Below are 18,144 nucleotides of genomic sequence, written 5' to 3'. Positions count from 1 at the left end.
TCTCAATATCTTTATCTAATCTTGGCCACCAAAAGTATGATCTCGCCGTAGTTTTTATTTTAACTACACCCACATGAATGTCATGTAACTCTTTGAAATTAAATTACGCATACTCTTTGGAATAACGATTCCCCACATAAGACAGTCATATTCAATAGCTAATTCAGACTCATCGATTTTTAAATACTTTTAAATTCTCTTCGATTTTATTTGGCCAATCAAATTATACATAATCGCATACTTGTCACAGATCTTCTCCAATATAGATTCTTAAACTAACGACAAATGGCGCTGTAAATGCCATCTGTAGTACAGTGCTACATTTTAGAATAAAATTATTTTATTCGATTATGGTAACGTGCCTATCACGTTGAGGTGAGCTATGCCGGGATTCGTTTCAGCAAGTAGATATCTATATATTTAAATAGACGTTGCTGAAGCATACGTAATCCTAAAGTGTAGCACTGTACTACAGATGGCGTTTACAGCGCCATTTGTTGTATTTTCTAAAACGCGCTGTTAAGGCAGCAGGTAAAAGTTGATCTGTGTTCTGTCGAAGCTGCCTGCGACGCGCTGATGAGATCCAAGAAGATCGAAATCGCGATCCGCGTCTGACAGTTTCGACAGAATACAGACCACTTCGAATTATTTTATTCTTAAGTTACAACAAGTAACAAGTAACAACTCTTCTTATTTCCCCTTATTTTAATTATACAATCATGACAAATAATTAGCATTTTTATTATTAGTATTAGTATTGATTTCAAAGTCATAACTTAACAAAATCACAGATCATCTTTGAAGTCTACTGGCTGCCGTATGTGGTATGCCCTTTTTTGAGCCAAAAATGTGAATCAACGTTTTGTGATCGGTTTCGAGTCTAAAATGTCGGCCATACAAGTATTGACGAAAATATTTAACCCCGTAAATTTAATCAATTTAAAAATATTTTTTTTAGTTTTTGACAATGTTCTGTAAGCTATAGGTTTCACCCTATTTTTATCTAAAACATGAGCTGAAACAGCTCCAATATCATTTGGTGAGGCATCACATGTAACCTTAATTGGTAAGGACGGATCATAATGAGTGAAAACATTGTACGAAATTAAGTAATTCTTTGCTTCAACAAATGCTTTCTTATGCTAAACTTTCCATTCCCCTGACTTATTTTTCTAAATTAACTTAAATAATGGACTAACTATTGTCATGACGCCAAAAAATTCTTTGGATTATCAATTTTTAAGCCAGTGCCATTTTTACTTAATTTATATCCTAAAAATTCTATTTCTTCAACAAAAAATTGACATTTCTTACTCTCAGTCGTTAATCCACACTCTTGTAATTTCAGTAACACCTGTTTTAATCTCGAATCATGAATTTCTCTAGTAGCACCAGAAATTAATATATCATCATAAAAGCATACCACTCCTGAAACATTTTCCTTAAGAAGAGGAACAACAGGATGAGTTGCCCAATCACTAAAATCTATTTGAAATAAAAGATTCTCTTCAACTAATCTCTTTAATTCTCTCTCCACTTTCTCTTTTAATGAATATGGTAATGGTCTAGGCTTGCAAAATACAGATTTAACATTACCGTTTAGCTCTAGTTTGATTTACTTTTTATTATACTAAGTTTTTCTGAGAAAACATTTTCAAATTCTTTAAGTAATTGTACCCTTGCCATTACTACATCCTTACAATAATTAATCATTTGAGAAACTGGAGAAGCACTTGATTTAAGTAATCCTAATGCACATATCTAATCCCTTCCAACAATTGGGCTACTATTACCATTAAACACAAACAAAGGTAATTTAGTTTGTTAACTTTTAAAATCAACTATTACGCTTAACATTCCTAAATGCTTCATAATATCTCCTTGATACGATTTAAAACACCTTTTAGTTGGTAGAAGTTTCAAATTATTTAGCGTAGGGCAGAGCGGGGTTTGTTGAGCCGCAGGGTCTAGTGTGCCACCTGTAATATCACGTACACGGAGGGTGATATTTACGAGCGGGTGGCATTAGACGAAGCAGAGCGATGAACGTAGATTATATTTCGAATTATACCATCGAGGATGTCAGCCGCAGTAGCTGACGAAACGTCTGGACACAATAGTTCACTTAGACCACGGCACTATAGCCCGAATCTTCATTCTACTATGGATTCCGGCCATGAAAGCCTCTGTTCTTAACATGATTAATGTTAATGACTTAAGTTTCCAAAAATAAATTATTTTCAATTGACTTTTAGTTATTTAACATATTAAATGTAATTCGAGGAAGGGGTCATTTGAGCCAAAATACTCAGGGTCGAATGAGCCATGTTCAAGTGACCCCTTATATGTAGTCATACTACGCATGAGTATTTCTACATTAATGTTCTTTTCATTTTGGAATGCGAACTTACAATAGAAGAATTCAATAAATAATATTTGATAAAACGAGCTCTAGTTGAAGTTATCAATGATAGAAGCATCCGTGAAGCGGCTAAAGACAGTAACTAAACTAATTGAGACAGTTTTTTTTTAATTAGAAATTTATTTAAGTTTTTTTGATTTCCTTGAGGAATCTCAGAAATTTGATTTATGTTCCTATGTTTCATATGTTTTAAAGTGCAAAGATTTGTAAAACCCATTGGCTCAAGTGACCCCATTGGGTGGTTAAATAGGCCTAGCCTGTGGGGTCTAATGAGCCTTTTTTCATTATAAGGTAAATTTAGTATAGTAAACAACGGATTTGCCAAAATTTTTTTGATCTTAATATGCGGTCAAATAAATAAGCGACTGATTTAAGAATAACTCTTTTCTTATTTATTCTTTGAATTGAATGGACCTTATGCTGATTTGAACAAAGAATAAAATCCGGATCAAGTGACCCCACTCTGCCCTACTACTTTTAATTTTTTTTTTTTGAAATAGCAGTAATAGGCCAACCAGTATCCTTTTCAAAATTTTCTCTTTATTAATTACTAAACCGACAGTTAATGGATCTATATTATTTTTATTTCCAAAGTTTTTAATTTCATCGTTCACATAAAAAAGTTCATTTGAAGGACATCGCTGATTCTAAGGCTGTTGCTAACTCAATTGCTCTCTGGTATGTAAGATTTGCTTCACCCAGAAGCTTTCCCTTAATGGCGACACTACTCAGCCTCCAAATGAACTGATCTCTAGTATTTAACTGTAGATCTTCACCAAAGTCACACTCTTCATAAATACTGTTGAATGCTCTGTGTTGGAATCTTAATACTGTTAAGAACTGGTCTTTCTACATAAACTTATCTATTCTAATATAAATAAGAACTTAATGTTTATTTATTTAGTAACAACTATATTGTCATCTGTTTAAGAAGTATTTATTTATAATAATAGTGACTTGGTACATATGACATACCTAGTAAAGTTTTAATCTCTATCATGGAAAAAAAAACACACAAAGTTAATGATATATATAAAAGAGGAGCACAGCTCTACTTTGCCCTCCGAAGTCAGTTCCTTGAACTATCAAATTTTTAAATAGCTTAAGACACAAATCTTAACACTTTCCCTATTTAAAACTTGAATTAGTTTCAACAAATACTTAAAACAAATGTTGAGCAATATTATTTTTATTTCAGTCCCATTTGATCTGATAAAACTCTGAGACGTGTTCTGGACAGTGGCTTTGTCATTAAATCTGCAAATTGGTATTCAGTTGAAATTTGTTTTATACTCAACTCCCTTCGGTTATTTTTTCCCGTATGAAAAAATGATTGATACTTATGAATTTTGTCCTTCTATGAAATTCTGGATTTTGAACTAGCTTAACTGTCGCAGAGTTATCGACTTGAAGAACCGGTGTTTGTTTTAGATCAATAATTTCTTTAAATAACCTACTTATCCATATGATTTCTTTAGTAGCTTCATTTGCTGCAACAATTTCTGATTGTGTTATTGAAATAGCCACAATCTCTTGTCTGCTACTAAACTATGTAACAGCACTACTCCTACTCCTGATGTTGATCGTCCAGTTTTCACACAGCCTCCATAATCAGCATCACTATAGTACTCAAGTATATTCTTATTATAATTTGGTGAAAACACTATGCCAAAATTTATTGTACCAGCTATGTAGCAAAGTACTTTTTTCACTTTGGATACATCCAAATAAAGATCGATTTTCCAGTGATCTTAAAATAAATCCGACGCTGTAGGCTAGATCTGACCTTGTATCAAGCATAAGGTATATAAGTGCTCCCACCACTTGTCCGTATGGAAATGTTTGAGTTTTTATGTTATTTTTCCCTGATAAAATAGTTTCTGGACATTGTTGTTGAGATTGGTTTGCAGCCTGAAAATTTGAACCTTTCGAGAATTTTCTTGGAATAAGTGGTCTGCCTTATTTTAATACTTTTGTCAGACTGTCTTTCAATTTCTAATCCTAGAAAATATTTTGCTGGGTGTGTAATAATTTTAAACTCGTTTTTGAGTTGATCAATAGTCTTTTAGATCTTGTGAAGCTGATCCCGCTATCAACCCGTCATCTACGTACAAAGCTTTCGACCTTTATTCTCTTTAATATATAAACATGGATCCGCTTCACTATAATTGCATATTAGTATTTTTGTTTTACTTTTATTTATTTTCATACAGTATTGTTTTGTTAACACCGCTTCCATTTTATATAAAGCTATCTCTCTAGCTCCTCCTTTCTAGATTCTAATACTACTATATCATCTACGAATCTAAGTATACTAATGTTTTGCCCCTGCATATCTACTCTTATAGTTGTATACAATTAGGACAGTAAATACGAAATTGAAGCCAAAAATTCAAAATGGTTGAATGGTCATATATGGGAGATTACAAAATGGTACAGTTTTGTAAAAAAATGAAATAGTAAATGTCAAAATAGGAAAGATGAAAAACGGAATTGGTGTTATTTTCATTTATTTGCATTTATTTTGGTTTGATATGATATTCAACTTAAATATTATTATAATAAATATATTTTCATAAACATTTATAAATAACAAAAACATTTAGCAACTATAACTGCATTATTATTTAATATACATTATTATTTATGTGTATTTTAATGTTATAGATTTCTACTTTTTTGTATATTATTAATGCTTTCACTTTTACACATTATTAATAAATTATGACATTCTACAATGTTCACAGCGTTTTATTACATTATTATTCTTTTTCATAACCCGCATTTTCAGGTGCAATTTGTTGATCATAAGTGTGATTAAACTCATACGCTGTTGAATCTTCGCCATGTGCATTTTCATCTTGGTAATATTTACTGGAGTCATCAGTGTACTCTTGATTTAAATTAGTACCATATTGTTGATGTAAATCTTGATCTTCTGGATATTGTTCGTGTATATTTTCTTGTAAATATTGATCTTTCAAATCGTTGGCGTATTGCTGATTCATTTGGTCATCATATTGTTGATTTAAATTTTGATATGCTTCCTGACTTCCTTCCAAATATGGTTCTTTCAAATCATTACTGTATTGCTGATTCATTTGATCGGCATACTGCTGCTGATCAGATTCTGAATATTGTTGGTGGTCTGATATTTGAGAATACTGTTGACTCGGATGTTCGTATTGTTGTTGCATTTTTGAATCATCAATATAACCCTGGCTTGAGTTATATTGTTCATTCATACCAAGCTGTGGGTTCAAATTTTTCTGAATTTGCAGATTTCCATTTGGTATTGGAGTATTGGTATTAATAGAATCGTAGGAAATGTCTGATTGTTGCGGGTTGGCATTTAAATATGGTTGTTGTTCTGAGGATGTTGAATATTGTTCATTTTCTAAATTCTTTATGTCGGTATGTTCAAAAGAATTGTCTACATTATGTTGTTGGTCATTACATTCGTCAGGATCCAAATTTTCTGCATTTTGACTGTATTGAATTGCGTTGCTTATTTCTTTTATGTCTTTTGCATTGTGCTGGTTAAAATTAGAATCGGCGTAATCGGATTGTGAAAGTTCTGTAGGTGTTTGTTTTGCATTTGAGCAATTTATAGTTGCAGATGTTTTGTTATTTTCAGGTTCATTTTCGTTTTCATCAGTAGAATTTTGTGTGGAATGGACAATTGCTAATGGTGTTTTTGTAGAAGTGCTTTCAGGATCATACGCTTTATCTGTAATTTTTTATATATTTATCAAACAACAGTGTTTAAAAGACAATTAACTATCAATTACTTAAAACCAAAGGGATAAAGTTTGAATGCTAATTGCGTTTTTCGTGTCAGATGAAGTTTTTACTTAAAAATATTATTATTGTATAAACAGTAGTCCAAAAATATGCAATGTGTTTCTATCGTCAAACTATAAATATAATCGAAAAATTCGCATTACAGTGTGATCAAAAATAGAAAAAAGATGGTTTCGTTAAACGGCAGCACAGCTAAATAGGGGCCCAATCGAAAAAAGTTATAAGAAAAATTGTTTCGAATGCTAAAAGAATAGAAAAGGTTAGAAGCGTTCGAAATGTGGTGTTACAGGCGAATGATGACGATACCGTGGATAGTGAAGATTAGAAATGAAGAGGTATTAGAAAGAGTAGGAGAACTGAGAACTCTATGGAAGTTAATAAGAAATAGGTGAGATAGGTTAGTAGGGCACCTTCTCAGGCATGAAGGTCTAGTCAGAGACATATAAGAGGCAGAAACGGAAGTTAGGAGGGGTAGAGATAGATCCAGATTAGATTACTATTCGTAAATAGTTAAGAATATGGGCTGTTATAATTTTGGGGTCCGAAGTCCGAAGATTAGCTCATGATAGGAAAGAGTGGATGTGCGTGTCCAATCAGTTTTAGGACTGATGATCTTATGATGATGATAAATTGTAACTAAATTCTTTGTAATCTTGTTGTAGTATTATATAAAGGTTTTTTAATTATCCCTAATAGAGGCTTATGATCTGTCTCCTCAATAACGTGTCTCGCAAACACATAGTCATGAAATTTCATAATCCGTACCATTCCGCTAATAATTCTTTTGATATATTGGTTGTTCTAGTTTTAGGGAAATGCCAAGATTAGCTCAGGATAGGAAAGACTGGAGGTGTGTGTCCAACCAGTCTTAGGACTGACGACCTTATAATAATGATGATGATGCTAAAATATATGGGGCCTTCAGAAGATCACGGCGAAATTTTTGATTATTTTCCAATTTTACCCGTAACTAAATATACTGTTATTTCTAGGAAACATTCTTTCTATTTTTGAACACTCTGTCAGGGTACAAGTTTTGGTTGAAAATTTTTTTGATTATAACATAGAAGTTTGATAGAATGTGCACTTTATGTCGTACAATAATATTGTGGTCTACACGAAATCTTTCAACAACGTTGTCAAATATTCGTCATGTTATACTTTTTTATATAAATTTCTAATCAATAAAGTAAACGCTAATTTAATGAAAATATTTGTGCAAAAGATGTAGGTGAAGGGTCGAGTTCATGTGTTTGGGAATAACTGTATTGTTAATTTAATATAAATCTAAGGATAAGTGCCAGTTCTATACAGAGAAATTTATTATTATGTATAAGTTTAAAAAGTATGTTACAAGAACGTAAGTATTAGCGAAAAACTTTTTTAATGAAATTGCAAGGCAGATACAATGCATATAATGTGAAACGTTAATCCTAAGTATCTAAGGCTAATTTAAAAGTTTGGATTATTTTTAATCTACAATGTACCTTTTTTGAATTCATTTTGGCAAAGACTTCTGGTTAAAAAATCTAGGCTAGTCTGAAGCTGGCGTATTTCTTTCCTATAACAAATAGTGCAATTAGAAGACTGCTAGAATATTTACCTGAATGGGAGTATTATCGTCGCAAAGCTTCTTTAAAGAGGTCCACAGCGCTTCGAGTTTATATGCAACTTGACCGATTTCGATTTTTAATTTTTTCTTTTCCAGCCTAAAACAACTTACGGTATGGTCAGCTATAGTAGCAATTTAAATATTTACGTTTCTTACAATTTGAAATGTTTTATAAATTTTGTTTCAACTGACCTTTTTTGGCTTAGGGACAATGTGTATTTTAATGTCTAACTTAATTGCTTCCTTGCGTTTGGCTGGCTGGGCTGAGTAAAAATCGGACTCGTTTTTGCTTTCTGCATTTCCACCTACCAAACACAAGGATACAATAAGTATATTATATATACATCCGTGCAGATAACATCAAGGGTTGCAAATATGCATAACATTGAGTATGTTATTATTCAGAAAATCTCTAGGGCATGAATGGCATCCTAATTTAGGTTCAAATTAGTATTTTGTTTAATACATCAGGACAGGTGTACTTTTCATATTTTGCATATAAATAGAATGCTTTTGATTATTTATTTACTCAGAGGAAGAAATGAGTGGTAAAGACATTGTACAACACTACAAATGCTTTTAGGTAATGGATGAAGGTACAGGGTGGTGTCTTTTAATCACCATGTAAATATACTGCCAGTTACTTGATTTTTGTCATCCAAGTCAAAATGGGGACCAAACAACACTTTATTAATAGCAACCAACGCCGGTGTTTCATGTATTAAATATTTTCAAGGTAGAGTGGAACTAATTGACTTTTTGTAGATAAGTAGTGAAGTAAGCGGGATACTGGATCATGTCGGTGACCTTACCAATTTTTGACCTTTAGAATGTGTATCTAGGTTATTCTTCAGTTGTAGAGTTAGAATACGACCCTTTTATCAACAATAACAGAAGCTCTTGTTGATGATCCTCTGGAATTGTTGTGTAATGGGGGTGGATCCTATTTGAATTTGAATTTTTCGCTTAAAATTATTGCCTATTAAATTTTGTCAAACGAGATGAACTTAGAATATTGAATTATAGTTTTTTGTGAAAGTGTATGTGTATGCAGCTTTTGTTTTTATTATCTATTGAATTTTATCAATAGATGTCACAAAAATGCCGAAAAAATGGAGCGTGAACAAAACTAGGCCAGTTTGAACTTGAATTTTCCCTTTAAGAAGGGCAATCACATTCTAATTAAAATGGAATGTTTTTGATTTACTTTATTTATTTATATTCATACGTAACTGTACTTTTTAAATAAGTGTATGCGACTTACAGTTGACGTTTACCAAAATGCGAAACATTAGAGTTGTTGCTATCAATAAAGTGTTCTTTGCAACTATTATGGCTCTGATTCTTATAATGATAATGTTTTGAAAAAGGTAAGAAGTGAAAATTGAAATTTATATTTAATTTGTGATGTGTTTTTAAATGGCCAGATGTTTTAATAGTGATCTAAGTATTAATTAAAATGATGAAACTTGTTTCAAACCGCTAAACAAATTCTTACACATGTCTAGTGCTGTTATCCTCGAGTTTCTTAGTGAGGGCATGACACTCGTTCGTGAGTTTTTCCATGAGTTGATTCTGCGAGTGGATCATGCTTTCCAACTCTGCCACTGTGACTGCTGCAACAATGACAATAATAAAAGCAACTCATGGATAAACTTTTCACAAATGTAAATAGGTATGCTTTTTAATAAAGTTCTTATTACAATACTAGTTAAGTGGCTATTCTACTTTTGTATCTAATAATGGATGCGAAGTACTGTTAGTTCTTGTTATCTTTACAGTAATGTTTGAGTGCCTACCGTGTTTGTCTTCCATTTCCTTTATCATTGATGCAACATCATTATTGTTCCCTTCAGATTTTATTATAGGTAGTGGGAGAGCCAACATTTCACCTTTTTGTTTTTCATCCGCAAGGGCAGCATTGAGATTCACCTATTTTATAACATATATATGTAATTTCATAAATGTTTTGTTGTGTTTATTTGATATTGGTATTGTTTTATTAAGCATGCTTTACAATTATTTATTGTACCACTGCAAGTTTGAATTATATTAATAAGTTAAGTAGTCTAAAAGTAAAACCAACCCAAGAATTCCTAAAAATAATGACGTAGTTGATGACGAGCAGTGACAGAGGTACGCAAGGGTGCCACTTGTTTTGGGGATAAGACGCGACGGTAAAAAAAAAAAGAAACACTTGCACAAACTATCATAACAATCAACTACACCATATCACACACACACACACACACACACGCGCGCGCGCACACACACACGCGCGCGCACGCACACACTACTCACACATACACACACGAGACACACACACACACACCTACACACACACACACACATCACATACACGCACGCAAGCGCGACCACATTGAACTTCGTTTCTGTTTACCTCTTTTTCAAGGGAAGCAATCTGTTCATTTAGTCTCAGGTTTTCTCTTCGACTGTGGATGAGGTCTGCGTCGGCTCTGTCTAGCCTTTGTCTTAAGGACTGCACTTCAGCCTGCATTCGGTTAATCTCTTGTTTAAATTGTCTTTCATTACGTTCATTGGTTAATTGTAATGTGGCTAGTTGTTCTTCTAAGGAGCCTTTTTCTGCACCACTGATTGCTAAATCGGACTGAAGAGAAGCTGGAACCGAAGTAGCTAGTGCACAATTAAAAATTAATGAAATTGTTTTTGTATTACTAGTTATTGATACACCATGATGAGTTGTGATAAAATATCAATCGATGAATGCCTATAGGTATAACATGACATTTGACACAAATCAACTATAATGTATCTCAGGATTTTGTCATAACAAATCGATCGTCTTGCTGAATTTTTAAAAAAATGAGACAGAAATCTAAAGAAGTCATTCTAAATCTTTCAAGCATACGTAATTAAGGAGAATAATAATAATAACTAAATACGTAAATTATCACAACTAACTTTTAAAAAAGGAAAAAATTTTCAATCTTCAAATGACCGCCTGAGTTAAAGAATCCGCCATGCTCTTTATTTTAGAGTTCGAGTCGCGGCGTAATTGGTAAATATAGTGTACTATTCCGCAGGGCTTGCGTAAAACTACTGAAATTGACAAATTGACTAATTGACAGAAAGCGCTATTTAATCAACCAATAATGAAAATAACTGATCTTACAATAAAACATTATGAAATCTGCGTTTCACGTTTTGGCGATGAATATCTTTTGAAGTAATGAATGATACTTAATTGTGATTCTAAACATTTGATGAAAGAAAGTTGATAGAAGACAAATGTTGTAGCTTATGATGTGCAAAAAATAATCTCGGTATTTTTTCTTTTTGTAAAACGTGACATTTTAACGCATTTTTAATCAATCGAGAGCATTTCTTAGTCTTTCATCATTTTATTTTCATAAATTTATAAGTACAACATTGTGTGCCAAAGTGTAGGAATGACAACAAAAGTAACATTGAGGATACTTCCATCACCATTTCAGTTTTATAAATTATATAATTTATTGCAAAGAGTATTTTTCTCCTAGTCGGCTTCAAGATGATTTTATTTTTTTATCTTTTATCCATGCCGCTTTACTCACCATGCGATTCTTTATTGCTCCAAAGCTTGCCACTTATTTCAGAAATACGCTGAATCAAACAGCAACGTTTGTATGTCCGAATGTTGACCTATATATATATATATATCTCATCTCAAACTACAATATGTGTATTAGTAATTCTTTGTTCAATTGATGCTTCGGAAATTGAAAAAGTTTTCCACTACACTATGGATACATTCGTATAATATATAATTTGTAGACATACGGTGCATACACATGCATGCAAGCAAGTCAGAATTAGTACATCGTTGCTGTCGATTGACTAAAACTGGATCAAATACAAATCCAATCAATGTAAATAGTTTTTATCCTAATAAATCAATTTTAAAGATAGACTCATCTTATTTCAACTATTGTCCTCGCAAATAGACTATAGTAGCATTCTTATCTAACTCCAGACTTCCAAATAGATTGAAAACCGATCTTCATGTGTTAGCCTGCACTGTTTCTGCCATTCTTCACAGCAATGCTAAAATGGATACAGGAATTTTCTTCAGCTGGTTGATTAGAACTCTTTAAATGTTACAGTCATTTGACTCCAGCGAATAAGGAAACTGAGGAGCAAGATAAATACTTTTACTGGCCAAAAATTCGTTTATTGAAAATGTTGCGTGACAAGGCATATTATTGTGATGCAACATTCAGTTGTCTTTTATGTTTCGTTACACACGCATGACCCATTTGCGAGGTCTTTCAACAACCTCTCGGTAAAAGTGTTGTTTGATTCCATAGCCTTGAGGCACAAACCCTTTGTGGATAATGCCCTGACTACCCATGAAGCAAATCAGCACGATCTTGATGTACGACTTGTTCATTCTTGCTTTTTTGGGCTTTGGTGTGTGCCACTCTGGCGTTCAGTTTCCAGATCGTACTCAAATACCCAAATCTTGTCACCCATAATCACACGTTCCAAAAAATGGGGATCATTTTTGGAACTACTTTTAAGTAGATTTTTCTCATCCTCAATCCATTGCTTAAAATTTAACGAACGGGGGTGTGACCCAAAATCAACTGTTCCCCTATCATTCTGACAGTTAACCGACGATCTGAATGAAAAAGTTTTTTATCGGTTCTTAAAGTTAAAGGCATGACTCATCTTCCATAGACTCTCTTCCTTTTGAAAATGCCTTAAGTCATCGAAATTCTGGAGTTTTGACAAAATACTGTCAAAGTTTTGCAAAAGTTTCCTGTGTACTGCGCCTAAGTCTGAAACAAAACCTGATAGCACATCACTACTCGAATTGATGTCGCTGATTTTTAGAACGTAGGTACCTGCCAACTCAATGTAGTCGTCTGAAAGAGTACTATAATTTAAAGTAACAAAATCCTTTATACCAAGTAATTAAAAATCTTTTTTTAATCGGAGCACTTGCCAAAACGGAGCGTTTCCAATAGTTTGTAATTTCCGTTGGAAAGAGCTCCTCACATCTCCAGTGTCACCACATTAACAACGCTACAGCGTACTTACAGCTCCCTCCTACATTCATAGCATTTATTATCTATAACTTTTTTTTCCCGTTTTACTGATAACGCAAGACATAACGTAACTTTTAGCCTTAATTTTGTGTTCAGGGGTTATGACTATGACACCATAGTTCTGTGTGGTAGATCTTTAAAGAAGACAAACCATAATAACTTCCACTTCGGCACTTATTAACTCTTATTTGTATTATATAAGTAAGTCATTTTTTGTGGATGTCATGATGTTTTATAATTTGGATTGCGGTAGCGGTTATTTTTTCTATGAAGTAAATTATTTCAGAAACTATTCATAGTTGATCATCAAAGTTACCTTAAAATTTACGTTTCGAAGAATTCGTCTTAAAAAATATACCATTCGGTTATGTTCCTGAACCTATGTACAACCGACAAGCGTGAGATGTTACCACGAAAACGTATTTTACTGATAATGCCTTTTTAGGATTGGTGTTGCATCTTTCCGATATGTAATAATAAAATTGTCACTTCTTATTAGTTTCTAGCTTAGAGAAGTCGCTTGGTTTAACTTTAAGCTTCTTGTAGTTAACTAATGAAATAATTGTTTGTGCGCAACTACTTGACTATTGAGCGAGAACTTTTGGCAATAATAGAAGCGACAAAACATTTTCGGCCCTATATTCATGGAAAAAATATATAATTGAAACCAATCACGAACCTATATGTTGGCTTTTTAAATTTAAAGATCCCAATTCACGTCTTGTTAAGTAGAAATTAAAGCTAGAAGAATTCGACTATGAGGTCAAGTACAAAAAAGGTAAGAGAGAATTTTAACGTTGATGCTTTGTCTAGAGTGGAAATTAACATGCGGGAAATCGCGACAGATGATACCGATATATACTTTCAATCTTACCCAATGTCGATATCGAAGATGTTTTAGACCCGACCGATTTAGACGAAATCTTGGAAGAGGATGGAAGAGAAACGCATACTGCGGCCGAAGACCCTATTTGTTCAGTACCAATTTCTGAAAAACCGGTTAATGAATTTCTACATAGATTAATTTTTAGTTATCATCAATTAAACTTACGCGGCCATTTCAAAAATATACCTTCGAAATATATATTGACCTTTTTGATCTTTTATATAAAAAGTGTTTTTTTGAAATAAAGTTTGTTTTGTTAAGGGAAAAATTAGTACATCTTTATTCACCCTTACAAATTGGCGCCCAACAACGTGTGGCTCGGCGAAGTGCGCGTACCTTTCGAAAACAGAACAACGGCTATGCGAAAAAGGAGCTCTCGACTAAATCGGACGATGGAAACTCTAACTGAAAAACAGTTTGTCCGACTGCTGGCACACATTTAGCCAAACGATGTAGCAACACAAGGCAAGTTTTGCACAGTGCGCAGCTTGTTCTTCTGGAACAGGAGATCCTCAAGCGATGAAAGAGTTCGTTAACGTAAGCACGATTTTCAAAAAATGTATGAAAATTAGTAATCAAGATACCGCTACTCCTAACGAGACTTGCCGCGACACTGTAACAAGGAATCAAAACGCAAGCAACTACGTGGGAGGAAGCAACCAATCTCATTGAGGAAACCTTCGCGCCTAAGAAACCAGCGTTCCAGGTTTATCAAGAAATATACCAAATCTTCCAGGACAAGGCCGTCCCAACAGATATTTTTTCTGCCAAATACGAGCATTGTTCACTGAATTAACCTTTACTCATCCAGAAGCTGTTCAACTGGACATACTGTATGGACTCCTGCATTTCCGCGTCAGGGACCGCATTCCTAGGGATAGCGTTATCACCTTCGACGACTTGCTGAAACGCGCAAGACTCCTTGAATCCAACACTCGGGAACGCTCGAAAAATGCCGAGTGTCAAGGTTGTAATCCTCCCAGGAGCGAGAAAGCAAACTTTGATAGGCGTCAACTTTGTTACCGACGGATGCATAGTGCTCGAAATGTCCCAGGGACAATGGAATGGAAGAATTAGACAACGACCAGTCTTCCGTTTGTTTTCTCGCACACGTGGACTTTTCCCTATGGGCTGCCCCGGTGGTAATGGTGCCCAAATCCAACAGCACCCGTATATGTATCGACTACTGTGGGTTAGATCAAATAACTGAGACGGGCACATTTCCGCTGCTGCGCATAGGTGATCTGCTGCAATAGACCATCCGGATTCCTCATATGTCGTCGATGGACCTTAAGGCAGGGTATTGGCAGATCGCCGTTGCCGAAAAAGACCAGTCGAAAACCACATTTGTGACTCTTTTGGGCTTTACTCGATTACAAGACATCCAACTGTTGGCTCATTTTACTATCTCCAACCTTCTCACGGCACCTGAGGAATGTTTTCGCGCGAATATGAATATTTCACCTGTGTATGAGTTGTCCAGAGATACGATACTTGGGGCATATCTTTACATCGCAAGGTATCCACAAAAATTCCAGTAAGGTCTCGGTCGTCGCCCCGAAACCTAAAGCAGCTGTAGGGATTCCTACAAATCTACTCATGGTACTGCCGGTTCATAAAAAGTTTTGCGGACATCACCCGCTCTCTCATCCGATTAACAAATAAAGACGCCGCTTGGGAATAATCAACACAAGAACAACGCACGTTTCATACCCTCAAGAAGCGACTAACAACGTCACCAATCCTACTGCAAGCAGCCTTACGCGGCCATTCACCTTACGAGCAGATGTAAGTCGGTATGCTTTGCGGGCAGCCTTATTGCAGGGGGAGGGACAAGACGAGCGACCTATCGAATATGCGAGTTGACTTAAAAACTTAAAACTTTTGGGTGTTTCATTCCCACCAGCCAGTAATGCTGGTGGGCGGGCAGTCCCTCCGGACTGTGCCGGAAGGTAGGGCGGAAGGCCCTCTTCAGCCTGCTTTCAGGAATCGTGGGAATGGGTGGGTAGTGGTTCGGATGAGAAAGATGAGACGGACGAAATGAAAACAGAAGAGAATGAAAGATTATCTGTGGAATATTACTGCCTCAATATTTGCCTAAGTGATCCAAGGAAACCACAGAAAAACTTGGACCAAGGCAGACGGACCCGGAATCGAACCGGCGTCCTCCCGAATGCTAAGCAATTGTCTAGACCTCTAGGCCATGCCGCTCGGTGCGAGTTGACTCCTTACGGCAGCCGAACGGAACTATTCCACAACGAAACGGATGGACTGTCGAAACCTCCAGTATCTGAAAAAGATAAGAAAATAGCTTCATATCCGGCTAACACCGTAACTGTGGATTTTCCAGCTCGTTCCCCCGTGCTCGTTCGGGAAGGCCAACTTCAAGATCCCGATTTACGTCGAATTCTGGAACCTTTTGTCCAAGTTAACGAGCCCGAAATACGCAGATACCTCGCCCGCGGTTACCTAGTATCCCAAGAGGTACTATACCGATATGCTCCTGATAAGGACGCTGAAGAGCCCCAGTTAGTAGTACCAATCTTGAAAAGAGGATATTTTGCGGAAATATCAGGACGACTCCGCAGCCGGACATTACGGAGTGGACCGTACCTGGCAACGTATCGCCTCCCGGTATTTTGAAACGGGATAAGAAGAGATATCACTGCTTACTTGAAGGATTGTCTGCAGTGCCAAAGGCTTTGGACTTCTACAGACTCCAACTATGAAGCAACGTTTTGAGATCATCGCCGGGAACCTCTTCGGACCCCTACTGAAGTCAAGACAGAACCACCACTGGATATTAATAGTGGAAAAAACTGCCATCCGATGAATTGAACTTTTCCCACTGATTATTGTCACCGCAGAAGCTTGCGCGCCGCGATCATCCTTGACGAGATTAGCCTTATGTATGGAAATCCCAGAAAAATGATCAGTGACAACTGTACATAATGATGCAGTAATTAGCTCACTTCCTAGGGATCACGTAAGATCTGACCCCCGTGTACCACCCAGCTGCCAATCCCGTAGAGCGAAGGAATTGGGATCTAAAAACGCAACTCGCCATTGCGACCCCAGAAGACCAAACTCAATGGGACGAAGTGCTTCCTAGCAATCTGTTCGCCGTAAACACCGCCCGCAACAGTACCACCGGTTTCACGCCGACTCAGCTAACATTTGGATGAGAAAATACTACAAATGGCGCAGTAAACGCTACATTTTAGGATTACGTATGCTCCAGCAAGGTTCACTTGTGTGGATATCTACTTGCTGAAAACGAATCCCGGCGTAGCCAACCTCAACGTGAAAGGCACTTTAGCTTAATCGAACAAAATAATTCGAAGTAGTCTGTATTCGTAATTCTGAGCATACGTAATCCTAAAATGTAGCATCGTGCTACAGATGGCGTTTACTGCGCCATTTGTAGTATTTTCTAAAACGCACTGTTAAGACAGTAGGTAAAAGTTGGTCTGTGTTCTGTCGGAGCTGCCTGCGACGCGCTGATGAGAAACAAAAAGATCGAAATCGCGATCCGCGTCTGGTAGTTTCAACAGAATACAGACCACTTCGAATTATTTTATTCGATTGAGAGTTACGCACTCCAGACGACGCCCGCCAGGATCTCCGGACCATAGTCCAGAATGACAATTTTGTATTAGAGATCACGCCTCGACTGCGAGCTTTGGCTAATCTATTACGTCAAACCAAAGATCAGCATAAAGTTCAGCAAGACCGCCATAAGAATTACGTCAAAACGACATTCCAATATGCCCCGTAGTACGGCACATAAGGGCGCCACGCGGTCCTACCGAGAGTGAACACGTCCCTGCCATAATATTAATTACTCCAGAAAACTTCAGACCATTTCCGAAAGCAGCTCCTAGAAAGACAGATCGGCGAGGTCGTTAGTGACACCGGATAAAGAAACTTGTTACAATGAAAGTCTTACTGTAACCTCAACGAAGAAAATATGCAACCCTAATAATGACAGTCATATGAAGTCAAATGATGAGAGCAAGAAAACCCAATTTAACGATGTGATAGAAAGGGAAAAGTTGAGAGCTGTTAAAAAGAGAGTTTTTGAGAAAAGTGACACTGAAGGTGGCGGAAACTTTTCTAATAAAAAAACTAAGAAGACTCACGGTAAAACTAAAGGAAAAAAAGATAAACAAAAAGATAACAAAAGTCAATTCGTCCATAAGAAAACTAAACCAAATAAAACCATAATAAAAAGTAAAAAAAATAAGAATAGATATGACAGCGACACGGAATCTGATAATGAAGATGTTGTGCCGCACGCTGATAGTTCCTCTGATGATAATTTTGGAGAGAATCCTGTCATGGGAGA

At 35.7% G+C, this 18,144-nt stretch overlaps 1 protein-coding gene across 1 annotated transcript in view; it reads right to left on the bottom strand.

Annotated features, from left to right (window-relative positions):
- Positions 1-5,081: 5,081 nt before the first annotated feature.
- Positions 5,082-18,144, bottom strand: part of LOC108737552 (myosin-9) — a 39,815-nt gene continuing 26,752 nt past the window's right edge. Inside the window, exons 10-14 of the mRNA XM_025975591.1 lie at positions 10,240-10,478; positions 9,638-9,770; positions 9,337-9,454; positions 7,714-7,787; positions 5,082-6,152 (exon numbers count right to left, since the gene is read on the bottom strand). Coding sequence (XP_025831376.1) covers positions 5,185-6,152; positions 7,714-7,787; positions 9,337-9,454; positions 9,638-9,770; positions 10,240-10,478 — 1,532 coding nt within the window. The 3' untranslated portion in view covers positions 5,082-5,184. The remainder of the gene's footprint in view (positions 6,153-7,713; positions 7,788-9,336; positions 9,455-9,637; positions 9,771-10,239; positions 10,479-18,144) is intronic.

Source organism: Agrilus planipennis, unplaced genomic scaffold (genome assembly GCF_000699045.2).
Source record: "Agrilus planipennis isolate EAB-ADULT unplaced genomic scaffold, Apla_2.0 scaffold139, whole genome shotgun sequence".
NCBI classification, from domain to species: Eukaryota; Metazoa; Arthropoda; class Insecta; order Coleoptera; family Buprestidae; genus Agrilus; species Agrilus planipennis.
The sequence above is the reverse complement of the archived record's forward strand: the minus strand, read 5'-3'. Positions and strand labels throughout refer to the sequence as shown.